Here is a 25943-nt window from a genome sequence, read left to right on the forward strand (position 1 = left end):
CATTACACCATCTTTCCAATCAGCCTCCAGGTTTCCAGTGTCTTTCTCCCTACTTGGAACTGAACCAGATGGATATTTCTTCCAACATCAGATTGTTATTGTTTCTGCCTAACAAGCACAATGATCATTAGTTTAACAATTTTTTCTTCCAAGATGATGAAGTGGTGCTTTGTAAAGAAGTTAACTCGATGAAGCATTAAATGAAGCTGGAAAGCATTAAATGAGGCTGCATGGAAATCATTCAAAAATGTCTGCAAAAATTCTTTCCGGAAAATCATCAAGAAGAAAACTATTGCAAAATAACGAGTGATCTCCTAAAGTTTTACCAAGCTACGTGTTACTCTTGGGCCCTCACTTGGATTTTTACCGGAAAGCTTGGTGCAGTCACCGATGAGACAGTGAGCAATTTCAGGTGGAGTCTCCAGTATATTGGCTGACTACTGCTGGGCCCTTAGAAAAGATGTTCCTGAAATCAAGTAATGCTTCTATTTAGGTAACACGGGTGTGCTTTAATTAACTTGTAAATATAGGCTATCGTCAAATCAAGCTGTGTGTCATGCAGTCTTGTTTGATGGAAAAGTTATAGGGATATATTCAAATTCTATCTAAAAATTGTGAGATAAATAATTTTGTTCATCTGACTTTTTTGGGGTGGGGTAGATTCCCCATGTTTCCATTCTTGCTAAATTTTAGATAATCAGTTGTAAGTAGGACAGAATAGAGCTGAAAGGGACATTGGAGGTCTTCTAGTCCACCTCCCTATACCATTTCAGACAAGTAGCTGTCTAGTCTCTTCTTAAAAACCTCCAGTGATGAAGCATCCACGATTTTTGAAGACAAGTATCATGCTTCTTTTTAGCACGAGCTGAAATTATGCAAACACACAAGGATCCAGCAACTCCTTGCAAGCAATTTATTGCAGAGATGATACAAGATGAGATTCTGCTGAAACGTTGCTACAACTTTAAAAGCACAACTATAATGATGTGGGAAAATATCTGAACAAAGCTGAATATCACACACACACACACACACACACACACACACACACACACACACACATATATATATATATATATATATATATATATATATACACTGTATATAATATAAGCAACCACTGAGAACTATTTATAAGATTTCTTTGTTTCTTTGTTTTATAAGATTTCTTTCCCCCATCTATTCTATGCAAAGGACTAAAAGTTATTTTCTTTTGGATGGACACACATTTTCTCTCCGTTCCTGGTTTGGTAACAACCTCAAAATTTTAACCCAATATTGCTGCTACTTCTACTTTACCAAGTGAGACTTTCCTAATTGTAAATATGAAATTAAGGCCGGATATTGCTCTTGCTTCTGCTTTTAAGTTTGTGAAAAAAAGCTGACAGCCAGACAATAACTAATGAAGAAACCAGATTTGGCAGATTTTGGATAATTAAAACATCACAACACGACCATTTATTATCCACTTGGACTATCTGCAAGCTTGTTTTACAATGCTTAAATTGCTATCTTTTCAAAGTTGGGTGATTGATGTTAGATATATGGAAAGCATTTAAAACAGGTACTTTATCTTTCATTGCTTAGAAGGTTCCGCTGTTTCCAAAAATGTCTCTGTGCCTAATTTTGCTTTGTCTGTTATATTTTATATAAAATGCTCAAATCACACTCACTGATTCGGCACACTTGCCAATATAAATTAGAATAATTTGCAGAGTACTATTTATACAGTCACATCCATGCATCCTGGAACTTAGTCTGAAGGGAAATGAGGATGAAGATTCTACAGATAATTTTAGTAGACTGGATATATGTTGGTGATGGACATCCAATGAGTATGAGTTTTAAGCCAAGTTTCATCTACATCTACTCTCAAATTTTTTTCTTTCAGTGTAGACATATGAGGACCTTATTACTGACCTTTCAACAGATACAGAATAACAGAGTTGGAAGGGACCTTGGAGGTCTTCTAGTCCAACCCACTGCTCAAACAGGAAACCCTATACCAGGGGTCTCCAACCTTGGCAACTTTAAGACTTGTGTGGAGACCCCTGCCCTAGACCATCCTGGATAAAAGGATTCAATTTAAAGCTTTCATGTATTACAAAATAATGCTGAACAAAAATGATCCGCTCAAAAGAAAGATGGCAACCAGTGCAGCACGTGAAGCAGAGGTTTCACATGGGCATATTGAAGAGTGCTCATGACCTCTTGGGTCGCTGCATTTTGATCCAGCTGAAGCTTCCAGGTGGCATTCAAAGGCAACCCTTTGTAGCATGCATAATCAAGCCAGGAGGTGACCAGGGCATAAGGGATTGCCTGAAGGGACAGCGAATCTAGGAAGGTGAACAGGTAACACTAGTGAAACTTTATTTTTTATTTACCATATTGTTATCCATCTGTGTTTCCCCCAAAAGCTTCCTCCGGAGCTCTTGTTATCGGCTGCATAGGCCTTCAGGAAAGCCTTGCCAGCTGCAGAAGAAATGGGCTGGCAAGGCAGGTGTCAGGTTGTGCAAGTCCTGACTGCAAATATCTGAAGGTAAGCAGTAGAGCAGCTCCACCCTCCCAAGCTTAATTTTTACTCGTGCACATTGATGTAAGCGGGGGTCTTAATTAGGGCTTATTTTGAAGGGGGGAGGTAGGGCTCATATTGGGCATAAGTGTAAAAACCAAGGACTTACCTTCGAGGTAGGTTATATTTTCAGGGAAACTATACTAGACTGAAACTAGACACAAATATACAAAATGCATAAGCCCTGCTAATAATTAGACAGTCACCAATTCTCTCCACTCACAAAAGTTAGGTTATTGCCCACAGTTGCATGATTAAATAGAAAGATGTATTTTAACACTTCCCAAATAAAAGTCCCATGATAGGCAAGAAAAAAACTTACAAGGGTTTCTGAGGTGATTAAGAGAGAATAGAAACTTGACTCTAAAGCTTGCTAAAATACGTTTGCTTAAGGAAAATCTAATTAGATATGCGTAAAGCAAATTTAATTAAGTACAAAAAAGATCTCATGTGACAGCAAGAGTTAATAGGGCACGGATTAAACAGCTAGGGTGGGCAAGCTTTTTTTGGCAGCTGGGGACCACAGCAAATATATTTGAAAGGCAAAATGAGCAAGTTGAACAAGGGCAATGTAATACACATCACAGGAGACTTGTGATTTTTGCCATTCAAATGATCATGTTACAAAACTAAGGAGCTGTTTTTGAGTTCACATATTTGCCTCCTCTTTTCCTATGAAGTCCTCACAGCACATGAGATCAGATTCTGGTAATGGATCTGGGGGGAAACTTTCAAAACACACAGAATGAAAATAAACAAGATAGAAATAGCAGGCAAAGTACATGTTGCGGAATTCTTGCCAGTCACTTTTATCAGGAGTACCATGGAACAGGTCCACGTCTTCCTCCGTGCAACAAAATAATGTATTATGTCCTTTTGTGTGTGCGTTTGCCACACGAGAACAGCCTGGTATTCTGAGTCATTTGATTAGGAGAGAGAAAGGAGGAGAACCAGAGGTGGGTATTCAGCAGATTCTGACCGGTTCTGGAGAACTGGTAGCGGAAATTTTGAGTAATTCGGAGAACCGGCAAATACCACCTCTGACTGGAGATTTTACAGTATTCTTCTTCTGTCATGCCCACCGAGCCACGCCCACAGAACCGGTAGTAAAAAAATTGAATCCCATCCCTGAGGAGAACTTAAGATGGAGTAGTCAGCAGCACAATGAACTGCGGCTCAATTGCTTCTACTGTGTCTCCCCTACCAGCTCTCAAATTGATCCAGACCGCTTATAAACTCTATTTTTTCCTTTTGCAAAATTGTCTCTCCGCACAAAATTGTGCCCATTCCATTATTTTCACATGGCAAGGGCAGATAGACCGATGGATTCTCAAACCTCTTGAAAAACGATTCTTTTCAAGACTGGAAAAAAGAAAAGAAAAGAAAAAGATTCTTTTCAACATTCTACTGGGTTGGAAAAAAAAAAAGAACCACAGGGATGGCTAACCCTTTCTAGTTAGTTAATCTCTATGTCACAAGCAAATGCAGAATACCTCAAATTATAGCCTTCTGTTAAGGTTACAGGTTATCAACTATGGTAAACTGTAATGAAATGGAATATTCACATTTTTAAGAAGAATACAACGCAACGAAGTGAAACGATATTTAAATAAGAGTTATTTGCCATTAGACGCAACTGAATAAGGCTAACATGCAGCAAAAGTTGATTAGTAAGACACAGGGTAAAGATTATAAAATTCAAAGTAATGAACTGATGTAGTAACTTGCCAGGGTCAACAATCTTTCCAACAGATTGCAATTAAACAGATTTAAGAAACAGAGAAGGATTTCATTTCATGTCAGATTCTCAAACCATCATTGGGGATCCTTGAAATTGTCCTCAGGAAACATAGCAGAGCAGAAGTCTAAGAGTTACTGTATCAGCCTTGAACTTGATTCCTGCCCCAACATCAGAAATCAAAACTATTTTGACCATAATCATTTTGTCCAGCTGGTTAATAAGGCCTAAGATGGTTTTTCACGACGCCTTATTCTGCAACAACTAAGAGACAAGATTATTATGAAAAGGACTTCCCAGCCCAGCTAGAAAAACCCAAACCTGCTGTATTTAAGTTAGATTTTGGGAGACACCAGACCATTCACCCCTGCTGTACAAAACAAAATACTGCTTGTAATGGAGTGGCTGAGTCCATATATTGAACAGCAGGTATGTGGGGGTAGGGGTGTATCAAACCTCCTTTCTTCAAAGCTAGGGGTGTCAAACTCAAGGCTCGGGGGCTGGATCTGGCCTGCGGGGTACTTAGATCTGGCCCACGGAGCCGCCCTGGAAATAGCGAAGGACCGGCCCACACGCAGCCCTCCCAAGCTCAGTTTTCACTGGCAGAGGGTTGCAGGAGGCCATCCCAGCCGAAAATGGAGCTCAGGAGCCCATTTTTTTTTTGGCAGAGCTCTTGGGCCAGCATAGGTGCCCCCCAACACAAGCAACATCATGTTGGCCATGCCCACCCTGGCCACGTCCACCCCAGTCCCCCAAGGTCAAACAAAACCCTGATGCGGCCCTCAATGAAGTCAAGTTTGGAACCCCCGCTCAAAACCACCTAGATTGTTATATCCTGGCCCTGCCTTCACTATTGGGACAGCCGTTTGGAAATCCCTGCTGCCACCACCTATCTTCCTGACTCTGAAATTTCCCCAAATTGAAAGTGTTTGAGAGGAACAGAATTCTTATACCTTGAGATTCCTTTCTGAAAATTATCCAGATTCCCAGCTGGATAGGATATGCCAAGAGCATCCACCTCTGTTTTGGAAGGTAGATACTGACTCACGAAGGAGTACTTTAACAGAAAACAATAAAATATAAACTCCTCCTTAGCAGAGGGATAAAATCAAGGTCACGTGAAGTGTTAATACCACTTTATAAGGCCCTGGTAAGGCCACACTTGGAATACTGCATCTAGTTTTGGTTGCCACAATGTAAAAAAGAGGTTGGGGCTCTAGAAAGAGTGCAGAGAACAGCAACAAAGATGATTAGAGGACTGGAGGCTAAAACATATGAGGAACAGTTGCTGGAACTGGATATGTCTAGTCTGATGAAAAGAAGGACTAAGGGTGTCATGACAACAGTGTTCCAGTATCTCAGGGGCTGCCCCAAAGAAGAGGGAGTCAAGCTATTCTCCAAAGCACCTGAAGGCAGGACAAGAAGCAATGGGTGGAAACTCATCAAGGAGAGAAGCAACCTAGAACTAAGGTGAAATTTCCTGACAGTGAAGACAATTAACCAGTGGAAAGATTTGCCTTCAGAAATTGTGTGTGTCCACCATGGACTTTTTTTTTTCCAATAAAGTCGCAACTAATTTATTCTATTTGAAATTAGTGGGAATTAATTTAATTCCAATCAATCTGACTCTGGCTTATTAAGTTTAAATTCACAAAGTATCTTGCTTCCAGAAGTTGTGAATGCTCCAACCCTGGAAGTTTTTAAGAAGAGATTGGACAAGTATTTATCTCAAACAGTATTGGGTTTCCTGAACGGGGCATTTCCTAGGCAGGAAGTTGGGTTAGAAGACTGCCAGGGTCCCTTCCAACTCTATTATTATTGTTATTCTTTAACTTCATAGAATGAAATGCAAACTAAATTAGCACAGGTAAATGAATGCTCTACCAATCAGGCTGCAACTTAAAAGAGAACCATTTGCTTCAAAAGGATCCAATTATTTTTCTAAGTGTGCATGCCAAAGTCCTTTTTTTCTCTCCTGAAGTTATGAATTATAGTTGAAATGAGGACAAGCGTATTCTGTGTCAGAGCCTGCAGCATCATAATCTTCCATGAATTCAAATATTAAAATGATTTATGCTTTACAATGAGTCATCTACTAAATAACGTTGAATTAAAAAGAAAAAAGAAAACATTCTTCCATGAAATGAAAAAGAAAATCTTCTGAAGAATTTCCACTAGCATTCCCTTCAGTTACATTAATATTAGTTTTTCAGTGAAAAGACTTACAGTAGAAAGCTGCTTGGATTATTCTAAACTTGAAGAAGTCTGATAATACAAACAATACTATTTAGATTATACTGTTGACAAACTTTTACCATGTCTGTTTTTCAAATTTGGAATTATTTTAATTTGCTTTGCATGATGTTATTTTTGAATATTGCTTGGAACCTGCAGTTGATAGTGATGGGAGAATGGACTATCCAGATGAGTTTTGGGTATTTTTTTAAAAAAACTCACGATGTTATACCACTCTTGTCTCTCTAGTGGCTGCTAATTTACTTCGATATACATTTTAATGTGCTGATTCTACCCTGTATAGCAAAGATAAATTACTACAATTTCTCTAGAATCATTTACAACTCCCAGCACCCTCACCAATGGCCAGAGATCCTGAAGGTATAATTTTGCAATTCTTTATGTCTCATGAAGATTACTAAGTTTTTATTTAACTGCTTCTATCTTCTTCCATTGCTGATTTTGCTAAATGTTTTCTGTTTTTTAAACAGCTTTAGTTTAACACTTTGCATTTTTACATTTGATGTCACTTGGCAATGGAATTCTACGCAAAATCTGATGGTCATTAAGTAAATAAAAACAAAGCACTGTTTGAATAATTAACCAACTGTGTCAAACTCCCCTTACTTTGTCCAACTATATCGTACAATGTATCTAGCCGTCTCAAACTCATCCTTACTTTGTGGAGCAATATTCTACATTGTATCTAGAATGTTACAATAAAAGGAAAAGTCAAACAAAGACTTCTTTCTACACCACTTGAAGATTCTTTTGCTGTAGCCATAGAAACAGATCAAAGCTTTAAAAATGTAGCTGATAGGATGGAAACACAGAGCAGGGCATTTGTGTTATGGAATATGCACCTGGAGAAGGAGGGGAAGGATCTCAGCAGGAACACTGCGGTTTTGCAAGGATGTACTTTCCAGAGAAAAGTTCAAATTAAGGGTCTGTGCAATCTTGAACTGGATAAGGGAGGGAGGAAGAACTTCTGGGTAACCATACCCTATAATCTCTCAGAGTATATCTATGAGGTTGCAAGATTATAGCTTTACTATTATAGCAAGATTTTGTACATGAGGTGTAAGCAAATGAAGAATTGGACTCAATTACATTTCACTTGTGTCATCTTTGGCTGACAATTGGCTTCCTTCCCATGGCAATATTAATATTTAGGATTAAACAAACATTAAGTAAAGCAGACCTAAGGAAGTCTGGTCACTGATACTACATTTAAAAACAGTTCGCCCGGTTACAATATATCCAATTAGAACGTAAATAAGCATGAATGAAGTAAAAAAATTAAACAAAATGGAGTACCAAATTGGGTATTTTAGGAACAAATTTAGGTGGACAAGAAGAAACCACATGAATCTAAATCTCTAATAATAAAAGGAAACTCTCCAGCTATAAAAGAATACGGAGTTGAATGGAGTTGTAACGATGCTAAAAATCCATACATACTTGATTAAAATTCAATAAACAGGATTAAATTATCAGAAATAATGGATGTATGTCAACATTAGGCAACTATAACTGCCAGTGGTGGACCCAAAAGAAAATGATACTATTTCTGTGGCAAATTTTAACAGGCAATATATACAAAAAGAAAAAGAAAGCTGGAATACAAAAGTTGGAGAAATGGAAGATCTTAGAATGACAGGAATATCTGGATTAGTAAAGCCAAGGATATATTAAAACAGTCATGTGTAGAAAGTTCTCGTTTCTTATGAGAACCTAACTCAACCCACATAAACGCAGACTGCATCAAAATCATGTTATTCTGATGTTGTCTAACAGGAAACAGATGACAGGAAAGCACCATTTAATAATAGTAGGTGAGAAAAGTAAGGCCTTACACTTAGGCAAAAAAAACGCAATGGACAGGAATGGAATAGGTGCTACCTGGCTCAACAGCAGTAACTGTGAGACGGATCTAGGTGTCCTAATGGATGACTACTAAGTGTGAGCAAGGAGTGTGCTGCTGTTGCCGAAAAAGCCAATACAGTCTTGGGCTGCCTCAACAGAGGGATACTGTCAAGATCACGTGAAGTGATACTACAACTGTGATGACCCAGGAAAAGACACGAAGGTCACACAGCCAGCTGAGGGCTCAAACTCCCCTTTAATGCTCCAAATTTCCCCTCAAACACACACACACACACACACACACACACACACACACACACACACACGGCAGCCTCTGGCTGCGCCCAGTCCAGCAAAACAAAGGAACAGGGAAATGAGCCCATGGAACAAAGAACAAACAATGAGTCCACAAAGTAAGGAAGAAGCAAGCAATCCTGCATACTCCAAATGTCTGGACTGGCACACCAAACTCTACCAATTCAGCGTCTGTTCCAGGCAAATGCCCCTCCTCACAGAGTCTCCTTAAATCTCAGTCCCCAGATGTGCCTTGTGAAGAGGGGAGGGGCGCTCTCCTTCTGAGTCATTGGGCCGGCCTGAGCTGTTCCCGCCTCCTCTCCACTCTCCATGCTCGGGGATCAGGAGGGGGTGGTCTTTTGTCATCGCTTGAGCTCTGTCACTCCTCATGTCCACTGCTTGCCCTCTCTCGGTCATCCTGCCCCCGTTCCTCCCTGCTAACAAGCCATTCCAATCTTGAAGGGCCCTGGGCTGACTCAGCCTGCTCCTCCCCACATTCCTCCAAAGCCAGTGAAGCCGCCTCCTCCCTTGATCTCCCTCAGCTCCAGTTTACCTTCTTCCACAGATTCAGGCTCCAACAGGGGCATGACAACTACTTTATAATGGAGTGGCAAGAATACACCTGATATACAGGTGGTCCTCGACGTGCAACCATTCATTTAGTGACCATTCAAAGTTACAACAGCACTGAAAAAAGTGATTTTCACACTTAATGACCATTGCAACATCCCCGTGGTTACATGATCAAAATTCAGATGCTTGAGGGGCTGCTACAGACAGAAAGGGATCAGCCTATTCTCGAAAGCATGTGAGGACAGGATAAGGTGTAATGGGTGGAAAATTATTAGAGAGACTCGATTTAGAATTAAGGAGAAATTTCCTGACAGCGAGAACAATTAAGTAATGGAATGGTTTGCCTCCGGAAGCTGGGGTAGATCTATTACTGGAAGTTTTTTAAAAAGAGATTGGACAACCCGTTTGTCCAAAATGGTATAGGATCTCCTGCTTGAGCGGAAGGTTGGACAAGAAGACTTCCAAGGTCTCCCTTCCAACCCTGTTTTCCTATTTTCTAACCAGTCAGTGCACTTCCAGAAAGTTAGTGAAGTGCTGTAATCAAAAAATGCAGGTTAAATTTAGAAGAATTAAAGAAATCAGGAAAGCCAACATGATATCAAAATGGCAAAGATGAAAAGATTCAAGTGATTTTTCAGAATAAATTATCATCACATGGAGAGAAAGAGCAAGGATGAAAGCCTTAAGCAACACTGACATGAGATAAGCATACATACCACCATTAATCAAGCAAAAAAGGACCAAAAAGATGTAATTCGCAAATATTTTGAAATATAGGAATATAACCAGATGAGGAAAATAAGGGAAAAAAAACATTTTCAATAAGGTCAGAGCAATGTCACAATTCACAACTAGATAGAATCTGAACAGTTACCATAGATGACATTCATATTCACACCAGAGGATTATTGGTACTGAAGATAACAGAATTCTCACAGATGGCTAAATTTACTTGCTTGATTAAAGAAAGATCAGTTAACTGCATTTATTAGTGACCAGAAACACTTAATGAACTTTTTAGAAAAACAAACTTGTGATTTATCGGTTTGAAAATTAGAAAGGGTTGCTTATGGAGAATGCCGTACAAATGGAGAGAAATGCCCAATGAGCAGGCAGAGAACTGTTAGCTGAAGACGACTTAGAAGAGCTAGGAAAAGGGAAAGGAAAAGGAAAAAGCCAAAACAATGGTAAATACCAAGATAGCTGTCAACCTGCAAAACTTAGTGAATTCTGGGGGTGACAATGAAGTTAAAGTGGTAAATAGTGAAATAATGCAAGAAGATAACAGACTAGAAAAGACATAATACTTTCCAACACTGAGATAAATAGAAGACATTTAATCAGCCAATTGGCTGAAGACCTTGGATAGTTACATGTTATTACTGTATTAAGGGCAGGTCAAGATGATTAGCCTGTTTTCCTCCGCACCATAGCAGCTGAAATCTCATAAGATATTTAATGGAACACCATAATATCATATGGCCTTGTACAAGAACATCAACGTTTTTAGATTCTAGCCATTTTTAATGTTTGTGTAGTGTTGTGTAATGTTTTTAATGTTTGGCTCTAATCACTAACCATAATAAAGACTGCCTTGTAGACACTATAACAATATGATATCAACATCCTGGCTCCGGTTGGTATGATGTTGTTAAATGATACATAAACTATAAGTTACAAATCCAATCTGCCTAGTACAAACAGTCTTAAGCCAGAATTAAACACTTTACGTAACTTTCATAGGAAACCAGCTGCTAATCACGTTGCTTTCTTATCACAACAGTGCAGTAAGACTAAATTTGTTGGTAGCACAATATTGACTGATCCTTCACAATGTCTTCTATCCAATACAAGTTGGAACCAGTGGAAGTCTTATTCATATTCACTCAAATTCTTTATTACTTTGAATCTTATATTAGCTTTCACCACCCAACACAATCACAACGTCTGAAAGTTTTTACATTAAGAATGTCATATATCTGAAATTTTCATCTGGTTACCTTAAAAACAGGAAGTAGCATTAAAATGTTACACTGTTTGGGGTTCTTTTACCTCAAAGTAAAACTGCAGGCTGAATAGGATTTAAACACGAATGAAGGCAAGTTTAGGACTTAAACAGCTTGACAGCTTTATCAAGTAAGAGTCAGTCCAATCAGTGCTGTGCCTCAGCTGATCCTACAAGATTTAGTTGAAAATTTTAAATTTGGAAAACAGAATATTTAGTAGATACAATTTCATCCTCCAAACCATGGAGAGCCATGATTTTTCAAATACAGCATTTTCTCTCTTTATCAATGATCTTTGCTATGTGCTGTGCATCATCCAGAGGATTTTAAACCATGTCAGCATATTACCAACCTCTTTATTTTCAGTGCACTACAAACCCAAGATAAGCAACTGAAATGCAAATATGATACATAAAATCAGATGTGAAGAAACATTCAAATTTCCCTTTCTCTATTTCCTACTGAAATCAGCATTATAAACTCTTTTGAGGAGACAGATTTGGGTCCCTATGGAAGCATTACAAGGTCCTGGCTTAATCAGGAAATTACCACTTACATTTTCCCAGGAAAAACAAGCATTATCTATTCAAAGCAGCAGTTCATTGGGCAGGAAATTATGTATTTCAACAAACACTGAAATGATTCTATTTATAAAAGAGAAATATGTGAGTGTTGTTCAACTTACAAATCTATATAAACAAAGGATCTTAAGCATGTTACATTATACGCAGGTACAACAAATATATTTATATTTCACATATACTGAAATATATCTATATCGTATACTTTCACTTTCCCAGATTGTGTATTTGTTACATATGTGAAAGTTTAAAAGAATGAAAGTTATCAGGAAAGCATCAGCAGGCACTTACATGGTATCTGTTCTATGCTTATTGCTAAGCATGATAGACCATCAAGATCACTGGATTCAAATTATGTCCTAAAAATAATTTAGTTTGATTCTGGCTTAGGAAAATAAGTGAATTATGATTTAACATAAAACTCCCATGACTTGCACAGCAAACCATGCTTAACATACTAACATAGCCACAAAGTAAGGCAGCAAATACCCATTGCTAAGAATTAAAGAGGACCTCACAGCTTATTTCATACAGTGAGGCTAATCAAACATTAAGTTGTTTAGAAACGGGGCAACTCAAACCCACAACCCATATAACTTTTATACTAAGCATTTATCCTAGTTTACAGATGTGTAGAGAAAAAAAACTTTTGTCCCTTAAGAAATTTAGCCAGAATCTTATATATTTATGGACATTCTTCTCCACTATAGAATATCCCTTCAAATATGAAAATATAGAAATCCTGACTAGTATTGGTCTACTTGGATTCTTATAAGAGGACATAAATACAGCTATGGTGTTGTTTTACCAAATAATATAAGCTTAGGATACTTTGGAACAATAATAGACGATATTCCTTGAAACATTCACAAGGCTTAATGTATCAGGAACACTACCCAATATATATTGTTGAAATCAATAACACTAACCAAACTTTGAAATTAAAATGAACTTTCTCCTACTTTTCTCATAAAGCTATTTAGGTGTGATTCTATCGAAATAAAAAATGTTGATATTGGTCCCTCTCAGTAACTTGTTGAATTTTCTCTTTTTCCTTCAACTCACAAGTTGTTCTGGGCACTATCTTGTTTTCTTAATCAGCAACACAAGTGCTACATAAAACTGACACAATTCATCAAGTGGTAATCATACCAAGATAACCCGGCCCAGCTGATAATAGGCCTGCCTGCGTGGCACTATTTTTTTTAATTTGTATGAGAGTGATCCATCCATTAGCAACACCAAGTAGATTTGCACAATACCTCGCCAGGCTGAAAACCCAGATAGTTAATACCAATAGTCCTCAACTTACAACAGTTCATTTAGTCACTGTTACAACAGCACTTACGACCAGTTTTCACACTTACAACCATTGCAGCCTCCCCATGGTCACATGATCAGAATTTGGCCATTTGGCAATTGACTCATATTTATTATGATGGTTGCTCTGTCCCGGGGCCACATGATTCCCTTTTGTGACCAGCAAAGTCAGTGGGGGAAACAGATTCACTTAACAACCATGTAATCAGCTTCACAATTACCTTGGCTCGCTTAACAATAGCGGTAAGAAGAGCAAAAGCTATTGGACCAATGTCTTGCTTAGCAACCTAAAATACTGAAGTGCAATCTGCCCCTTTGTGCTCCATGGTTACGTGATCAGAATTCAGAGGTTTGGCAACTGACTCATATTTATGACAACTTCAGTATCCCGGGGATCATGTGATCACCCTTTTGTGACCTTCAGACAAGCAAAGTCAGTGAGGGAGCCAGATTCACTTAACGAATGGATTGCTAACAACTGCAGCGATTCCCTTAACAACCGTGGCAAGAATGGTTGTAAAATGGGACCAAGCTCATTTAACCGCTGTTTCGCTTAGCATCAGAAATCTTGGAGTTCTGTTGTGGTCGTAAGTCCAGGACACCCCCCACCCCGGCAGAAGGTTCACCAGGGTGCAGTGAGAATGCAAACAGATCAGGTCAATTAAGGGGAATATTTGTAGCTCAGGGGTTGACATGAAAAGGATCCTTGGTGCTCTTTGAGCTTGGTTGTTTTCCTGCATAAGTTTCATTATCCAAACTAGGTGATAGGTAAAAAAAAAAAACCCCAATAACTAGCCCTGATGATGTTACCTATTTGGATAATGAAATGTCTGCAAGAAAACCACCAAGGTTAGAGAGCCCCAAGGAACTCTAGGATCAGGTGTGGGTAGTCCTCGCCTTACAATAGCTCATTTAGTGACCATTCAAAGTTACATCACCAAAAAGAATATGACTTATGACCGTTTTTTTCGCAGTGACGACCTTTGCAGCCTCTCCATCATCACACGATCAAAATTCCGAGAGTTGGCAATTGTTTCTATATCTACAACCATTTGCTGTGCCCCGGGCGTCACGGGATGGCAACCTTCTGACCAGCAAAGTCAACAGGGGAAGCCAGATTCACTTAACCACCGAGTTTACTCATTTTATTGTCCATCACCAGTGATTCCCTTAACAACCGTGGCAAGAAAGGTCGTAAAACAGGGGCCAAAGTCACTGAAGAAGCATGTCTCCCTTAACAAGACGTAACATTGGCCTCCCCGTTGTGGTTGTAGGGTCAAGGCCTAGCTGTAAAAGTCCTGGAGGAGATTCTCCTTGGCTACGTCACCCCCTCCGGTGTAAATCACTTGCAAAAACCACTGTGTGGTGTAATTGAGAGGCAGGGAAGAAAAACACGGGTGTAACAGAGAGGCAGGATGAATGGGTGAGGGGGATTTTATAGCCTGGCCACAGCTTTGGAGGCTGAGAAGAAGAAGGAAGGAAGGAAGGGGAAGGGAAGGAAGGAAGGAAGGAAGGAAGGAAGGAAGGAAGGAAGGAGGGAGGGAGGGAGGAGGGGGAGGAGGGGGAGGGAGGAGGGAAGGAGGAGGAGGAGTGGGGAGGAGAGAAGGAAGGAGGAGGGAGGAGAGAAGGAAGGAAGGAGTGAAGAAAGGGAGGGAGGGGAGGAGAAGGAAGAAGGAGGAAGAAAGGGAGGAGGAAGGAGGAAGGAAGGAGGAAGAAAGTGAGGAGGGGGGAAAGGAAGGAAGGGAGGAAGGAGAGAAGGAAGGAGGAGGGAGGAGAGAAGGAAGGAAGGAGTGAAGAAAGGGAGGGAGGGGAGGGAGAAGGAGAGAAGGAAAGAAGGAGTGAAGAAAGGGAGGGAGGGAGGAGAGAAGGAAGGAAGGAGTGAAGAAAGGGAGGGAGGGGGAGAAGGAAGGAAGGGAGGAAGGAGAGAAGGAAGGAGGGGGGAGGAAGGAGGAAAGGAGAGAAGAAACAAGGGAGGGAGGAGGAAAGGGAGGAAGGAGAGAGAAGGAAGGAGTGAAGAAAGGGAGGGAGGGAGGGGAGGAGAGAAGGAAGGAAGGAGTGAAGAAAGGGAGGGAGGGAGGAGAGAAGGAAGGAAGGAGTGAAGAAAGGGAGGGAGGGGGAGAAGGAAGGAAGGGAGGAAGGAGAGAAGGAAGGAGGGGGAGGAAGGAGGAAAGGAGAGAAGAAACAAGGGAGGGAGGGAGAAAGGGAGGAAGGAGAGGAAGGAAGAGAGAAGAAGAAAGGGGGGAGGAAGGAGGAAGGAGAGAAGGAAAGAAGGAGTGAAGAAAGGGAGGGAGGGAGGAAGGAAGAAGCGCTCCTCGCGGCTCTTTTTCCCCCCTTCCAGGGTCCTCCGGGGATGCTCGGCAGGCAGGATTCGGCTTGATAAGGCCCGAGCCCCGGCCCCACCCGCCGCCTAACCCCCCGGAGGGAGTCGCTGCTCACCACTTGGTACCGACTGACGGGCTGCTGCTGCTGTTGCTGCTGCTGCTGCTGCTGCTGCTCCATGATGGCGGCAGCGGGGGTCGCGGGGGGGCGCGTCGGGCCTAGCCGCCTCGGCGCTCTCCTTTCTTTTTCAGCTCCGGGCCTTCTGCTTTTTCTTCGCTCCTCCCGGTTCCGTCTTTCTCCGGCTCTGCTTCGCTCCGGCGGTGAAGCTGGCTCCTCCTCTTGACTACCGCCTCCTTCCTCCTCCTCCTCCTCCTCCTCCGCCGCCGCCGCCGCCTCCTTCTCGGGGAGCCCGCCGTTCGCTTTCCCGGCCGTTCGCCTCAGGAGAGACGCGCCAGAGAGGCGAAGAAACGGCTGTGGAGGGTTCAGAGAGGTTGAGTCGCCTGCAGGCTCCCGGCGGGCGGAAGGAAAGCCCGGAGGTCTTTTGAGAAAAGACTGGGCTGTCAGAAATGGTGTTTAGGGTCTCCTGCTTGGGCATGGGGGAAGGTCCCTTTCATCTCTTCTGTTGCTATTCTGTTCTCCTCTTCTTACTTTATGGCCCATACAACTACCCTGGATGGACTAGATGGACTACAAGGTCCAACTCTTCTGTTATTCTGTTCTTTTCCTTCACCCACCCACACGACTATGTGGGGTTGGACTAGATGACCTCTACAAGGTCCCTTCCAACTCTTCTGTTGTTACTCTGTTCTTCTCCTCTTCCTTTACTGCCCACACGACTATGTGGGGTTGGACTAGATGACCTCTACAAGGTCCCTTCCAACTCTTCTGTTGTTACTCTGTTCTTCTCCTCTTCCTTTACCACGCACACGACTACGTGGGGTTGAACTAGATCAGAGGTCTCCAACCTTGGCAACTTTAAGCCTGGAAGACTTCAACTCCCAGAATTCCCCAGCCAGCTTAGCTGGCTGAGGAATTCTGGGAGTTGAAGTCCACAAGTTTTCAAGTTACCAAGGCTGGAGCCCCCTGGACTAGATGACCTCTACAAGGTCCCTTTCAACATTTCTGCTATTCTGTTCTCCTCTTCCTTTACAGCCCTGATCGTGTTCCACACCCCTACGGGGAGTCCTCCACTTACAACTGCCCTGGAGCCCAACGTTTCTGTTGCTCAGCGAGACATAGGTTGAGTGAGTTCAACCCCTCCACTTTTACGACCTTTTTTTTTTTTTTGCCATGGTTGTTAAGTGAATCCCTGCCGCCAATGCGTTAGTAACCCGTGGACTTTGCTTACAAGAAGGTTGCAAAAGGGGTTTGGGGGCCCTGGGACACAGCTACAGTCATAAATACAGGTAGTATTTATAGGTAGTTCTAGATAATTCTTGACTTAGGACCACAATTGAGGCCAAAGTTATTGCAAGGCAGTTGTTAAGTGAGCTTTGCCCCATTTTATGACTTTTCTGACCATCGTTGTTAAGTGAATCGCTGCAGTGGTGAAGTTAGTCACACAGTGAATTTGGAATCTTCCCCATTGATTTTGCTCCTCAGGAGGTCACAAAAGGGGGTCAGGTGACCCAGGGACACTGCAACCATCACAAATCCAGGTAGTCCTCAATCTACAACAATTCATTTAGTGGCTGTTCAAAGTGACAATGGCGCCTGGAAATAGTGACTTGATCGTCAAGTATGACCATTGCAGCATCCCAGTGTGATTTACATTCAGGTGCATTGACAACTGACTCGCATTTATGACAGTTGCAGGGTTCAGGACAAATTTTGTGACCTGACAAGCTAAGTCAATTCATTTGACAGGCTTGTTACTAATTTAACAACTGCAACAATTTGCTTAACAAATGTAGCAAGGAAAGTCGTAAAATGGGATCGATTCCCTAAACACATTTTTCACTGACTTAACAACATAAATTTTGGGCTCAGTTGTGGTCGCAAGTTAAGGATATGAAGCAGTTGCCCAGCATCTGAATTTTGATCAGGCAAACACGGGGAGACTGCTGCAAAAGGTCGTAACTCCGAAAAACAGTCCATAATCAGAATATTCAGTGCCATTATAAATTTGAACGTTCACTAAGCGGACTGTTGTAAGTCAAGGACTACCTGTATTTCTCCTGAGCAATCCCAGGGAAGAGGGAAGCACAGAGGGGGCAACCCCATTTCCAGACTCTGGAATAGGGAAGGGGTTTGAATGCTGCCCTAAATAGGCCTCCATATGTAGCAGTGAGTGGTCCTTGGGGCTCTCTGAACTTGGCTGTTTTATTGCAGACTTTTCATTACCCAAACTAGGTATCATCATCCTCAGTGCCAGTAAGGAATGGGATTTGCTTTCAGCTTATATTCAAGTGGCTTGCCTTTATTTATTTATTTGTTTCTTTGTTTGTTAAATTTATTTGCTAACCATCTCGCCACAAGGTGACTCTGGGAAGCTTACAACATTAACCTTAACATAAACGGCCATCATAAATTGCCAGCCATACCTGTCCTGTAAATGGGTTGCTAAAGTCCCAGATTGCAATCATGACCACAATGTCTTGCGAGTTCAGGTACTGGTCTTAAGTCCCTTTGTTCAGCGCCTGTGTAATTTCTAATGGGTCACTGAATGAATCGTCATGAAGTGAGGTCTACCATCTAGCTACAGTGGCAATCAATCGCAGCAGTAATTTCTGAGTACATTGTTCCTAAATAGCCTTGATTTTTTTCTACAGTCAAATAATATTGCTCCATTAATGGTCATCTGAATTATAATCTTTATGCTTCCTTTCCCTGATTTCCCCCTAATCAATCTTCAGAATCCTCCCTTATATTTATTTTCAAGCAATAAAATTTTCTCATGAGACGATTTCTTACAGTTAACTTCAAGATACATAGATGGATGGATGATAGATATAGATAGATATGGATGATAGATAGATAGATAGATAGATAGATAGATAGATAGATAGATAGATAGATAGATAGATAGATATGGATGATAGATATGGACGATAGATAGATAGATAGATAGATAGATAGATAGATAGATAGATAGAAACAGTTATATAGAGACAATTATAGAGAACGTTCAAAACATTCTGAAAGATCCATCTCATCCTAGGCACCCTTTTTCTTGAACTATTACCACCTGGCAGACGGTACAGGATAATAAAAACAAGGACAAATAGGCTGAAAAACCAGGGCAGTAACTATCCCAGGGCAGTAACTCTATTGAATTCTACTGTATAGCACAATATTAATGCAATATCAGGAGTTTTCAATTCAATGTATAGAATGTGAAGGATGTGTGTTTGTGTTTATTTTCATAGTTACAATATACACTGAAGATGGTATTTAATTTGTTGTATGGGGTGCAATGACAATAAAGCAAAGTGTGTGTGTGTGTGTGTGTGTGTGTGTGTGCATACATACATACATACATACATACATATAACAAAAATTTAAACAATGCATAAGATGTCTTTCAAGTCTATCTGGCCCCTTACTTTTCCACACAGTCAACATTCTAGTCCCCCTATTGCTAATTTCCAAAATTATTTTTTTTTCTTTTATAACCCTTAAATTTATATGAAGCTTCTTTCATCAAAAGTGGAAGAAAACTTTCCTGGCACAGTAAACCTTGCCCTTCAGATGTTTTTGTTTTTTTTTACATTCCAAAAAGTCAATGACAAACTATTTCCTAATGCGGTTAAGAGAGGAGGTGGGCAAACCAAGCGCCCAACTGAGGAAGCTGAATTGTGGCTTGAGCAAGATGCTTATCTCACTGGCTTCCAAAGTTCTAAAACTGCCTGGATATTGGTATTTTACAGTCTCTTTTGGGGAGGCTCTCTATGGTGCAAATTTATGAGTCATTGATCTGGGGTTTTTGATGAATCCTTCACCGTGCCGGTTTCCCTAACGCTTTCTTCATTCTGCCATTATTTTCCCGGAAGTTCAAAGATTAGTTATTCTTATTGCTGCTATTGTGCTGTGATGTGAATAGTTGTTTATACTATCTTTTCTCGCTCTCTCATATCCAGGAGGCTAACAGAGCATATTTTCTTCTCCATCTAACTTCAAGAATCCTTACTTAACACTTAGCAACACCCTGTTTATCATAGTTGCAAAGGCCTATGCTCATTATTTTTCAGCCTCTTATAAGTAAGGACTTGAGGTAGGAGGTGATAATTAGGTCACCGGGCAAATAAAAGGGTTTTTTTTTTTTTTTACAACCCACTCCACTATCCTACACATTTGCTTTGTTCAAAGCCACAGAGCACATTAGGTTCTTTCTTCGTAATATAGGCATGGCCATTACCGCTATTCTTTGTGACATTTGAATCATAAGACCTGAGATGTTAAAAACAAAATCTATATTGCTAGAATGAACTGATTAAAAGTTTGTTATCACAAGAAATACGTCACTCCTTTTCATGAGTTAATGGTGTTCAGAGCTGAAAAAGAGGAGAGAGCTATTTTTACTAGAGAGCTGTATGGGGTTCTCAGTTGTGTTTCCAGTTCCTTTATGGTACAAATGAAATTTTCAGCCATATACAGATAGTCCTCAGCTTAAAAACAATTGTTTACTGGCCCTTTCGAAGTTAGAATGGCACTGAAAAAGTGACTTATGACCGTTTTTCACACTTGCGACCATTGCGGCATTCCCTAGGGTCACGTGATCAAAATCCAGATGCTTGGCAACTGGTTCATAATATATGACGGTTGCTGTGTCCTGGAGTCACGTGATCATCCTTTGTGACTTTCAGACAAGCAAGGTCAACGGGGAAGCCAGATTCACTCAACAACCATGTTCCTAACTTAACAACTGCAGCGATTTCCGTAACAACTGTGGCAAGAAAGGTTGTAAAATGCGACTGAACTCACTTAACAACCGTTTCGCTTAGCCGCATGAATGTGGGGCTCACTTGTCATAAGTTGAGGACTACCTCTATGTCAGATGGCTATGGGGAAAGGTGAGGGACATGTGTTTTGTTAGTTTTGGCTTAGCATGCGGTCCTTAATAAATGATGGTTATCAAATGACCACTTACTATGATGCAACCCTCTAAGTACAAAAAATGTTTGCACACCAAGCCGTATGTTCGCTTTTCTATTTTTGCTGAGCTGGTCAACGTTACCTATTTTGTTCTTCTTATCCCAAGTCAGTGGAAATAAGATGCAACTGTAGGAATGAATGCTTTGCAGTCCCATTTTTTCCATTTCTCCTCTTTTCTCTTTATGAATTAGAGCCATTAGTCTAGATCCAGGTAACATGCTGGATAGCAATAGCACTTAGACTTTTATACTGCTTTACAGGGCTTCATAGCCCTCTCTGAGCGGTTTACAGAGTCAGCCTATTGTCCACAACTATCTGGGTCCTCATTTTAGCCACCTTGGAAGGACAGAAGGCTGAGTCAAGCTTGAGCCTGGTGGCATTTGAACTGCTGAATTGCAGTCAGCCGATAGCAGAAGTGGCCTGCAGTACAGCATTCTAACCACTGCTCCACCAAGGCTATTTGGATAATAGTTAACTTAAAACAAATCCTGGGTACAAAGTTGAATAACTTTACCTATGTTATAGGACTGGACTATGCTGTAGTCCAGTCATGACATAATATATCTGCTTATAAAAGGAGGAAGAAAAATAATACAGTCCTACCTGGAAATGTCAGGGATTAAATCTGGTTTTCTTCTGATGCAAGTCATAAACTTCAGTCAGTAATCTGCAGTCTTTCCCCCAAGGTTACCATGTCAGACTTGCAATTTCCAAACTATTTATGTAATCCTATTTATATAATTTATAATTATATAAAATATTATATAATTTATATAATATGTCCTTTATACATCTAGTCCTCAGCTTACAACCACAACAGAACCCAAATTTTCTGTTGCTAAGGGTGACAGTTAAGCGACTGAAGTGAATTTTAGATTTTCCTTGCCACAGTTGTTGAGGGACCCACAGATTTTGTTAAGTTAATAACATGGTTGTTAAGTGAACCTGCCTTCCCCATTGACTTTGCTGGTGAGAAGGTCTCAAAAGGTTGATCGCATGATTTACCTAAATCTTACTTTTAACATAAATACATTTTACCTAAATAAACTTTAACCGTCATCAATACGAACCAGTTGCCAAGCGTCTGAATGTTGATCACGTGACCATGGGGCTACAGATTCTGGGCAGAGGGCAGTTCGATATGGTCACTTATTTGAGGCACCTGAATTGGAAGAAAAAAAAAGATGACCATACCATTTGTTCATTGCTCTACAACATCTTTCATGTATGTTCTTCCTGTGTCTGAAACCGATGCAAATTTACCAAAGCAAAGCAGGCTTTGATATGGAGTGCATAGCTAGGCCTCATTGCATAGTTATTCTACTTCAATCTCAATGACCTACAAGGAGTAGCTGAGAAAAACGGGGCTAGGTTGGTGAACCAGTCAGTTCTTACAGCCAGGAAGTAAGTCAGATGAATGAGTCTCTGACTCAAATGTATAGAAATATCAATGGCAAAAGCTTTACTGCCCGCTTCCTGTCCCACCTTCAAGCCTGAGAAATTCGTTCTCTCTCTCTCTCTCTCTCTCTCTCTCTCTCTCTCTCTCTCTCTCTCTCTCACACACACACACACACACACACACACACACACACATACACACACACCTGTTTGAGTGTGTGTTCCACTGGTCATGGAAGAGAGAAGCATCTCTTCCGAACCATGGCGATGCCAAAATAATGAAATCCGCATTGTGACACATCCATAGAATGATTGGTGCATGATTCAAGCTCCGTTGTTCATGTGTCACCCACACATGAAGTGAAACTTGCATTGTGACAGACTTTTCTCACTGCAACCCCCACAGGAAAGCAGGACACCGTGTGGCATTAAGTAATGGGTAAACACTCTTGAACAATAGAAAAAGGCGATTGACACTGATATTAATCTGAATTTGTTTTCTGAGCATTAACTGATAAAAGAGGTGTTATCGGCATTGCTGTAGTTTGTGTCTGTGTTTAAGAGTAGATATTTTTTTGATAGATGAGGTAGAGGTAGCTGAAACCAAAGCATATTCTGAAATGTAACAAGAAGCATCATAATAATCAGATAGGGAAGGAAGTTTTGAATTTGGCTTCCTACGATTCTCATTTTCCTAGATAATGAAGTAGATCTCCGGTGACTTGTTGGGTCATTGTTTCAGAGATATTCCCTTACCAAATTCCTCCAAATCTTCCTGCCAGCTTCCCACAAGACTGAATACAACTAAACACGTAAGAAAAATTAAAGCAGAGCTTCTGAAGTACCAGTGTCACTGGAAAAGTTCATAAAAATTAAAGGAACCATTCAGAGATGTAGCTGCATTGAAGGTTGAAGGGATGTTGAGAGGAGCAGTCAAATATCAGGAGCTGAGCACAGGAAATGTTTTATGACATTTTGTATTGTGTCATAATTAAAAAGTTGAAAAGGTTTTGCCCTGGGTGGTACGAAAGTTAAGTTTGCCCAGTTTGGGATTCAATTTGGCATCCGACTGCAACCAATTTTGTCCACCACAATATAGAAGAAGAGCTTGAGACTCTGGCAAAAGAGCGGAAAAGAGCGACAAAGATGGTTAGGGGGCGGAAGAATATTTGCAGAAATTGGTATGTCTAGTCTACTGAAAAGAAGGTCTAGGCAGTGGCATAATAGCAGTATTCCAATATTTAAGAAGCTGCCACAAAGAAGAGGGTGTCAACCTATTTTGCAAAGCACGAGAAGGCAAGGCAACAAGCAATGGATGGAAACTGAACAAACAGAGAAGCAACCCAGAACTAAGGAGAAACTTCCTGACAGTAAGAATAATCAACCAGAGGAACAACTTGCTTTTAGAAGTTGTGGGTGCTCCCACACTGGAGGCTTTTAAGAAGGGACGGGACAACCATTTGTTGAAAACAGAATAGGGGCTCCTGCTTGAGCAGGGGGTTGGATTAGAAGACCACCAAAGACCCTTCCAACTCAGTAATTATTCAGTTTAAGGCTACCAAACAAGAAATTTTGGTAGTGTATAGGTAAGTGTTTCTAACATACTAGCAAAGTTTCTTTAAAAAAAACCCCAATTTTTAAAATTTAAATACTTATGTGTTCACCCTCTTAAATTTGAGCATTTATTTTAACTCCTTCATTACTTTCTGCCTTAGATAATAGTACTAACTCATTTTGCAGGATGAAAGTATACCTCTTTTGCCGCTAACATCATAACTGCCACAGATGTTACCCACGTAAGGTTACATTATGGTGATGATAGTAAATGAACAGCTGTATTACATTGGTTTAAATGAGAATCTCTTGCTGTACGTTTATATTATTTCAGCAATTTGTGCATTCATTGTGGTTTTTAAAACAATGAAATGATTTTAAAATCATATGGATTTTATAGAGGAACTTTGGTACAGTACTTAAACCAAACACTTCAAGAATATTTGTTTGGAAATATACACACAGTAGGAGTACAGGATAGGATAAATCAGACACCCTTGGATGTAGCAAAACTTTCTGGTTGACAGTAGACAGCTGGATAGGCATCTGATTACCAAGCAGCTCTGTCCTTGAAGCCTGTACATCTGTTTTCATATAAACAGAAAATAGAGGTTTTCAGCAGCACCATGGAAAATAATTTATGTGAGCTTTTTTCTAGCTAGGATGCAGTTCCCTTGCAAACATTGATATTTTGTCTGTTAATGCTCAGCAACTTTCCCAAGAGGATTAAATATTTCTTACTTCTTCTGCCTTGTTTACAGTACGTTCAAAGTTCTTTCTCTTGTAGTACTGAAGGCAGCCTAATTTTGTTTCTGAAACAAACTGCATCATATCAGCAGCACTGTTAATGGGAAAAAAACCCACCAGAAATTTATATATATTCTGTGGAAAAATGAATACATCAAAATATTAAAATACAGAAAAATGCAACAGTCCTCTGAAAATTTTAGAATTCACACCTATCTAAACAAAATTAGGGTAAAAAAGGGGGAAAGTGATAAAACAGGCAATGAGAGAGAAATTTTGAAATCTAGTTCTCTTTTCTTGGCATTAAAAAAATGTTGATCTTTTTGTGGGATATATTTTGCCCACTGCAAAAGAAAAAAGGCATCAAACTGTCAGTTATAGCAGGGCATTCTATTAGATGGTAAATCAACTTACTAACTGGAGAACTGTATCTCTGTAACAACATGCATTTACATAGAGTGTATATTTTCCAAACGAATTCCATTTCTGACACTTCCAAGGGCAGCTGGGAATCCCTTATCTATAATTCTTGGAACTGTGTGCAAGTAAGAATTATGAAATTGGACAAGCCAGTACAGGAATAAAGTGAACTATTTTTTCTTTCTGATTCTTAAGTTATAAAAAGGTCCAGACAAATCAAAGGGCTATTTCACAAGTTGTGCTTAAGGTTTCTTGGGATATTGTAGAACAGGTTCTCCTGTTGAAAAGTTTCACAGATCAGTGCTGGAATGAATTCTCTCACCTCTGAAGAAAACGGGTGACATTCATTCCCAAATCTTAAAGCAAAATAAAAAGGCCAGTTGTAATGAAGACATATTTATTGTAGGGAATGCCAATTTTTTCAACTTTCAATTTCCAAACATAAAGGATACTCAAAAGTGGTGACATGCCTTGAGGGTTGTAAAGATATTTTGGTAAGTTTCATATAATTTAGATGTGCTTGGTAAGTAACTACATAAATATAACTTTTTAACATTTTGTTTCATTTGATTATCAGAGAGAGGAGTTTGTATAAAGAGCGCAGCTAGCCTTCAATGTGGTATATGATGTATGCCAGTAGTTGTCAACCTTTTCTTCACCACTGACCCCCCTTTAAATACCTTTTGTAGCCACGGACTCCCAAGACTTAACTCAATATTTAAATTATAACATTTCTTCAAGCCTTCATGGACCCCATGTGATGACTTCGCTGGCCCCAACAGACCACAGGTTGAGAACTGCTTGGGTATGCTGTTTTATCTTGCTCATATTCTGATTACAAGAGTCCTGAACATATCAATCCTTATTGTCATCATTGCATTTTTCTTCCTTTATTTTAGTCCTATCTGAGATAGAAATCAGTTTGTACTTTGATAATTCCAATACATTGTAAAACTGAGTAAATTGGGTCTATGTCTACCACTTTTATCGGTCATTGTTATTGCCTTGGTAACAAACATCTGCTAACAAAAATACCTATTGAAAATGACATGGACATGTCAAAAATGATGTTGAGAATTACTGTTAAGTTATTGGTGAATTCCAGCTAATAATTATTAATGAAGGATATCTGAGAAAATGGTCTATCCTCCAAAACACTGAATTCTAAATGAGCCATTATGATCTGTTGAAGCAATGAGGTCTTGAGTAGCAGCAGGCCCCAACAC

General features: G+C 40.2%; 1 protein-coding gene across 2 annotated transcripts in view; it reads right to left on the reverse strand.

The window, feature by feature from the left end:
* The window catches only part of NDFIP2 (Nedd4 family interacting protein 2), a 39743-nt gene extending 23899 nt beyond the window's left edge, over positions 1 to 15844 (reverse strand). For both annotated transcript variants that reach the window (XM_026705287.2, XM_026705288.2), the window contains exon 1: positions 15622 to 15844. In XM_026705287.2, the coding sequence (XP_026561072.2) occupies positions 15622 to 15684 (63 nt within the window). In that variant the 5' untranslated portion in view covers positions 15685 to 15844. The remainder of the gene's footprint in view (positions 1 to 15621) is intronic.
* Positions 15845 to 25943: the final 10099 nt, after the last annotated feature.

The sequence above is a fragment of the Pseudonaja textilis genome, chromosome 8 (genome assembly GCF_049901715.1).
Source record: "Pseudonaja textilis isolate UNSWEBS1 chromosome 8, rPseTex1.2, whole genome shotgun sequence".
NCBI lineage: Eukaryota > Metazoa > Chordata > Lepidosauria > Squamata > Elapidae > Pseudonaja > Pseudonaja textilis.